The 7,584-nt window shown below is 31.5% G+C and overlaps 1 protein-coding gene across 1 annotated transcript in view; it reads right to left on the minus strand.

The window, feature by feature from the left end:
• Positions 1 to 3,308: 3,308 nt before the first annotated feature.
• Smp_153090 (hypotheical protein) overlaps positions 3,309 to 7,584 on the minus strand; it is a gene marked incomplete at both ends in the record, with an annotated part of 9,277 nt that continues 5,001 nt past the window's right edge. Inside the window, 2 exons of the mRNA XM_018798663.1 lie at positions 3,309 to 3,468; positions 3,971 to 4,086. Of these exons, the coding sequence (XP_018653583.1) occupies positions 3,309 to 3,468; positions 3,971 to 4,086 (276 nt within the window). The remainder of the gene's footprint in view (positions 3,469 to 3,970; positions 4,087 to 7,584) is intronic.

Here is a 7,584-nt window from a genome sequence, read left to right on the forward strand (position 1 = left end):
GCCTGCATGAACATCAGTTAACAGTCAAACTCCATGACGTGTCTTCACTCAGATCAATGCACGTGGACAACTGCGGACACACATTCGACTGGAAAAATGTGGAGATTTTCGAAAGAGGCAATTCCAAAAGCACCAGAGAATTTTTAGAAACTTGACACTCAGGTCAATCAGCAATAAACAAGCACATTGAAATCCATCCAATTTATCAACCAATCAGGAAAATTATTCAGAAACATAGGAACAAAAATCAAACCAATGGGGAAGATACAACCAAAACAAAGAAATAAACAATAACAGATTTAAGGTCAACAAGAATCAATCAACATCGAGGTGCACAGGACAAGCTGTGAATCATATGTGGAGAAATTAAAAAACTTCACATCAACCCGAAGTTTATGCTGATGATGTCGTTCAGAAGGACGATGAAAGCTTCACGATCAAACCATCCAGCTCAGAGAACGAAACTCCATCAAAATCACCCACTTGAGTTACAAATTTTCTCCACTATCTCAATATAATATATCATATGAAGAAGCTCTACATTTATTATTAACGTCAGTGGATATTCAGTAATTTTGTGTACTTGAACTTGTATTCACGACATGTTTTATTTAATAATAATAATCGTAGTTTTGTCCAGTAAGGTATATTTGATTATCGTTGAAGATTCTTATAAATATTTTAAGAATTCCCTGTCCGATAGCCACTTACCTGGTGAATATCTTAAAATATTATAATCTATCGTTCACATTCGTCCGAAGGCGTTAATAGCTTTTCTATACTCTTGACAAATTTTTTTGTCATAATTATATTTGAAATACATTTCTATTACTTTACTTTTCATCTTATAATATGAAACGAATCTATCATCCACTATAATGCTTTCACGTAGATTTGACAATGTTTTTCCTTACAATAAGTTATTACCCTTTTTATGAAACTTTATGAATACTTCTGATGATTAACATGCATAAAAAGTTAGTTAAAACTACTCTAAAATAGAAAATGAAAGCTATGATATTTGAAAAGTTCAAAGATAGATGAATAATAAACCAGCAAACTGAAAAAAGTCACTCACTAACATGAACGCTAACACAATCATGCATCAATACATCGAAATGAATAAGCTTTGCCTCTGATACATCCCTAAGTTAAATTAATGTTAGCGAGATCCATGTGTTATTGAGGTGAACTAATAATATACCCGTAGAAGTTATTTTTAAAAAAGGTTTGTTGATAAAGCAGTGAATGTTGAATTAAACAGCTTCGTTTTGGTCAGCTGTTTAAACCTCTAGTGTAATGTATTAATAATTGGTTTCTTGACATTTCATTGACGTAAACTGCAAATAATGTTTAAAGTCATGTTTCGGTATTGTGGTTTTTCCTTATCGGTTTTCTCTTCTGCGCAGTAATATCAAATGCTATTTCAAGCAAAACATTTCTACTTGCACGTTTTCGGTAGCTTTCGAAAAATGTCTACTTTATCATGGCCTTTTATTCGAAATGCATTGCATTCATTAGTTTGCATAAACTATACTTCATCATCATTTTCTATTAAATGTGTTGGTAATCAACTTGACTGGAAAATTATTGTCAGGTTATCGATCATTAAGCACTAACAACAACTTTGATCCAATTTAAAGTGGTTCAAATTATATCGTTGTTAATATTTATAACTGAGATTTGACCACTTTTGACTGTCATATGTGCATTCTGTTTGGATTTCCTCGATATAGATATTATAACAAAAGCTGACATAAAATTACCGGAGTATGATTACCAGTGGAGTCGAGGACGAGCATTTTGTCCTATTTGAGACTCGTTAGCTAGACATACATGCATATCAGCGCTGATATCCTTTCTGGGACTCAAGCCCAGTACTGTTTGCTTCAAATATCATCGCGTTATCCATTAGCACATACCATAATCAAGACCGATCAAATTTCAGTAAAAAACATCAACAACGGGATAATCGAAACCAGTTCAAACTGAATTAAATCTCATACTAGTTGCACTAGTGAGTGGTTATCTCGACTCAGAAGCTAAGGTGTTTGTAACAAACGGTACTGGATTTGAAACTCGGAAAGGACATTAACTCTGGCATGAAGGTAGATCTAGTTAATGTGTCCCGGTTAAAACGAAACACACATCCTGGATTCCACTTTTAGCTTCATTCCATCTACACTACATCAAGTTACAAGAACGTCGACTTTTGACGTTTCCTAACATCCTATTCAAGCAGTACCACGACATACAAATTAATCTTTGTTATATCTAGAGCCTTGATTCTTAATACTGTAATATATAATAAACAGATTTTCACGCCCAATGTATTATAGAAATTGACAGGATGTGAAAATCACTGTGGTTGAGAATGATATTGCCCCGAACAGTGTCAAAATATAGCACAGAAATCTCGTGTATTTATAGTTTTTGGCTGAAAGTAAATTATCATTTAGGTCAACCAATAAGCACATAGGTATCAAACTAATCCATCCAATGGAGAAGCTCCACGTTGGCATTTCTAGAACATTCCCCTAGCCCTGATTGGATGGAATGTCTGCGGCTCTTCCTGGGCTTCTTAGGGCTTCCAAGAGTCTACCGACGGGCCGTCCTTACAATCTTACTTGTCAATTTATGTAAATTACTGATGACACTGTAATATATAATAAACAGATTTTCACGCCCAATGTATTATAGAAATTGACAGGATGTGAAAATCACTGTGGTTGAGAATGAAATGAAAGTCATTTTAGAAATCCGGTGTTTATTTAGTTTGACAGTTTTCTTGATAGAATAATTAACTTAATTCTAATTCGTGGATATTTTTGGATTGCTAAAAATTGTCTCAATCCATTACTCGTCATAGGGGAGTGAACATTTATTTTGTGTATCTCATGATGTACTTATCTAGATGTAACTAAAGTTCACCGTAACTCAATAATCATCGAACATTTCATATAGGTAGCGAAGAAAAGCAAATGTGAAATGAAATCCCTATTCAAAGTGATAATCAATATATGTTAAGTTTAGTGGCACAAATATAGTCAAATGTTGTCTTGGTACATATTTTAATTAAAATAATGAACTCTACTTTTTAAATCATGTGGCAATCTCAAGTTTCTTTTAATGCGTATGCTTACATTCATGATTGGACAAAGTTTATTTGTGCGCTTAAGTAAAAAAAGAAAAATACCATCGATGGAAATGTTATCACTATTTTACTCAGTGAATGATCTACTTATTATTGTAATAAAGGTGAGGAATGGTTTGAGAAAACCTAAATGAAACTATATTCATGAATAAATTTACCGTCCTATGCATGTACGGAGCTCCATTTCATTTCCTGAACACTTTCCTAAATAGATGCTTTCATTACCAAGTGAGCGGCACTCTCTGGTACGACGTTTCCAACCATGGTCTTCATAAAATGCAGCTGAACATTCTGACCACGGGCTCCAAGGAAACCTGAAGTATGATAATAAATACGGATTAGTATATGGTTCGATGAATTTGACTGACTTCAAGACCTGGATTCGTTTTCTGTAGCCTCAATAAATCCACCAGGAACTACTTTCATTATTGATGATATTAGTCAAAATCAGTGAAATGTTTCAACTGTTTTCGTTCTAAGCTCTAAACATATGCATTATTTAGTATTTATAATTATTAGATTCATTAGATCATATTTCTTCACTTATCCGAAGACGTGAACCCTATTTAGATAGTAAGTTATCTCAGTTATTATTTCAATGATTTGAAACGTAGTTAATTGAAATACACTATCACAAATAAAGTATTTTTTGAGATATTTTTCTTTTAATATTATGACAGTATTAATTTGAATGGAATTAATAGACTCAATCATGATTTGCATCAATTATTTTTAAAAAAAAATTGAAATTAATCTCTTGCGTCATATGACCCTAATTTCTTATGATATGTATTAGCTATTGTTGTTCATACATACCATTGTCTAATTCCAGGTTCTGTACAATATTTGCCACCCCAACCATATTCACATAGACATAAAAACTGTTTACCATCCCCACTGGATATGCACATTCCTTTATTTTGACATAATATCTGTAAAAAAACAAATAAATGGTATTATTGAGATCAAGTTATTTGTTTTAACGAAGTTCTCCGTATTATATGTAAAACGTTGCTTCGTTTTATAAATTTGTGTTTCAGAGCTAAACTGTAGGCCAACAAAGTTCGGAATTCTTACTGAACGTTGGCAAAGTAATCGCTACCGGCTAACTTCAAATGCTTTCACTGTATGTTTGACACGACGTGGCCCTTCTCATCCGGCAACTTTTGGTTAACCTACTGTATAACTAACTATTCCAAATAGATCTAATGCTTTGTATAGCGATCAATATTTATTAACCATTTACAAAAGGCTTGATATAGTCATTTCCTCTTCACTACTTTAAGATAACAAACCGGTTTATCAACATCGTGAAATGGAATAAATTTAGAAATCTTGCATATGTATCAAGCAGCCTGAGGTTGTGTTGATCACTTTTTATCTAACTTATTTCCAAATATTCTACAAAAGACTATTCTACTCGTGGTACAATTCCGAATTACACATAAGTTTCTTATTAGTCCAAACTTGTGACAATATAATTAATCAGAAATTCGAATATTTTACTGGTCACAAGTAAATTCACATGAATATTGAATTAAGACAAGTGTGAAATAATACATCTCTATATTGCTTTTTGGTAAAGACTATGCAAATAATAATTTTACGTCAGTTTACGATAGTTCTAATTGTCATCTTGGTAAAATAATTAGATGTTTTCTGTTCGGAACAATTTAAATAATGTGGGAAGCTGAGTTATTTATCTTGATACAAACATCAACAAAATGAGTTTCTGATCAAGAGTTTTAGATAACTTTTTAACAAATAAAGGTCCAAAACAAAACAATCAATTACCAAGTGATTCAAAATTAAAGTATATACCACTCAGAAAAATAAGAAAAACTAGGTCTGGTTACCAGAACACTGAACTCACCAGGTAGTTTATAATTTAAATTCTAAATATTAATCAAATATTTATTCTTAAGTACATTAAATACACTTTTCATAATTTAACTAACGCTCTATAAATAATAATAATAATAAAAAGTATTTCGCCTCATTTCTGAAAACAATAATGAAACATTTTAAACGTTAACAAATAACGCTACAAGGAAGACGTGACTGGTCAGACTTTAGAATCACACAGTGAGACAGACGGACAAGTAAACGAGATACAAAATATAATGAGCAGAAATATTATGGTAAAACGAGATTTTTAAAAACAACAAAATAATTTTTACAATGTTGAATAATATAAATTGAATATAAATGAATTTTATCAACTTGGGTAATAATTTTAAATCAAATATGTATTCCTTAAAAAATAATGTTGACTAAACAGCTGTGCAAGAATAGTAATAATCTTCAGTGCATACTTATAGTCGTGCTAGTGTTTAGATACGTAACCTTCAGGTTTTGTGACAATCATACTAATTTTAAACCACAGAGCCGTAATCTATTGGTTAACATCGGCAACTTCGTCTGATTCGCGATGCTTGAATATGACGAAAACCAAATTTAACTTAAACCAACATCCACAGATCATTAATCAGTTCATTAATTGCTTTGCTTCATTACTTTAGATAGGAAAATTTCATCTTGACTTCTTAATATCACTCAATGGTATAAAGGTTGGGTATCAGCGGATGAAACTAAAGGTCCTAAGTTTGAGTCCCGCATATGGAATCGTGAATCAGCACTTCTGGGGAGTCTGATACTAGATTAAAACGGTCTTCTAGTGCTCCCAGGTTTTCAGCGGTAGTTTAACATTAATGGATTCATGATTTAAATAAAATTCAACAATTCCCACGCCTATATACTGAGAATATTTTAATTTTTGTCTGCTATTTAGAAAAACATGTTATTGTGTGAATTTCGTTTCATCTTAGGTTGGAGTTATTACAGTGAGCTTTTATAAAAAATGCACAATAAATTAAGATATTACCATAATTTAACAGAAAACAACTTACACTGTCACATATATTTTTTCTCTCATAACAATTGTAGAAAGAATATTTTTGTGAATATTTATAATTCCCAACACAAGTGCATGTATAGTGATTGGTACCGTTTATTGGATTACATTTATTTCCCAAATATGTACGACATGCTTCATTTCCTGGTACACGATTAGGTAAGTTATTCTAAATCAAAAAATTGAATGGGCTTTTTAAGGCGAAACTGTACTATAATATTGTGAAGCGTATTTAAAGTAGATTTAAAACTCTAACAAAGAGATGATTCACTTACCATGAATACCGGTCAAATTAAAACCGCACGAATCCGAAAACCAATATACAACTAATACCGTTATAAATAAAAGTAAACGGAAACTGTTAAAAATGTTCGTTTTTTAATAGTCAAAATATATAAAATAGATAAAGTAAGTTACATTTGTTTGTTGCATTATTTCCTGTGCCATTCATCTACATTACACAAGTTATTTTACTGCTTGGAAAAGAAATATACAATTATTATAATATATGCTAAAACAATAATCGGTTTTCAAAATTGGCAAACACTTTCGTCAGGTGCTTTTGGAAATATATTATCCCATCTTTCTCATCAAAACACTAAAACAGCTAAGATTAACATTATTCTGTACAACTGATTACGGATTACACAACCAACTCGTTGTATCTGGTTGCTACACACATATTTGTATGCTTAATTATTTCTAGTTATTGATATAATGTTAATATGCAAATTCTTCCGTACAAAGTTGATTCCGCTTCAATACTATGTACAGTAAAACAAGCAAAATTAATTCAATATTCATCACCTGTCTCCTTCAATTATATATTTATATATTTTTTGATGTACATTCAAAACCATGTATATTGCAAGGGGAAAAAGATGGGCTTCTACTAGCTTTAATGACAGTACTTCCGAAAATTTACTCCATCAAGGAGAAAACTTTGTACGTAGTTGATAAGGATACCACCTATTATATACGGGGCACAACATTGATTTAATGAATCCGTTCAAAGTTATAAATATACAGTCCAGTTTTACGTTTTCAAAACCCATTGAAGAGATAGTAGTCAGAAAGTTTAACCCTGACATTTTTATTCAAGGAAAGTCAGTAGTGAACCTTCAAGTGCCTTGGTAACATCTTGACCTCTTTTGATCAGATGATTGTAAACAGAGTTTAGTGAGTTGAACCTGTACATCCTCTTCTCTTTCTAAATTTTCAAAGTTTTTTCATATAACACAGTAAAGTCACTGGCTTTCTCAAAACTATAAATACACCTTGCTGATGAGTATAGACTGGAATATAATCTTGGTATGAATCTTCTTAACGAGTGCCCTCAACTATTTAAAATTGACGAAAATAATGTCTAAATAAAGCTAGGATTGCTCTAGACTTATTGAATTAATTTCAGTATTTTATTTTTAAGCACTAAATGGGTTTTATAGTTTCAGTCATATACATGTAAACATAACATTTGTAAATGAATAAGTATATATATATATATATATATATATAT

The sequence above is a fragment of the Schistosoma mansoni genome, chromosome 7 (assembly GCF_000237925.1).
Source record: "Schistosoma mansoni strain Puerto Rico chromosome 7, complete genome".
Taxonomy (NCBI): domain Eukaryota; kingdom Metazoa; phylum Platyhelminthes; class Trematoda; order Strigeidida; family Schistosomatidae; genus Schistosoma; species Schistosoma mansoni.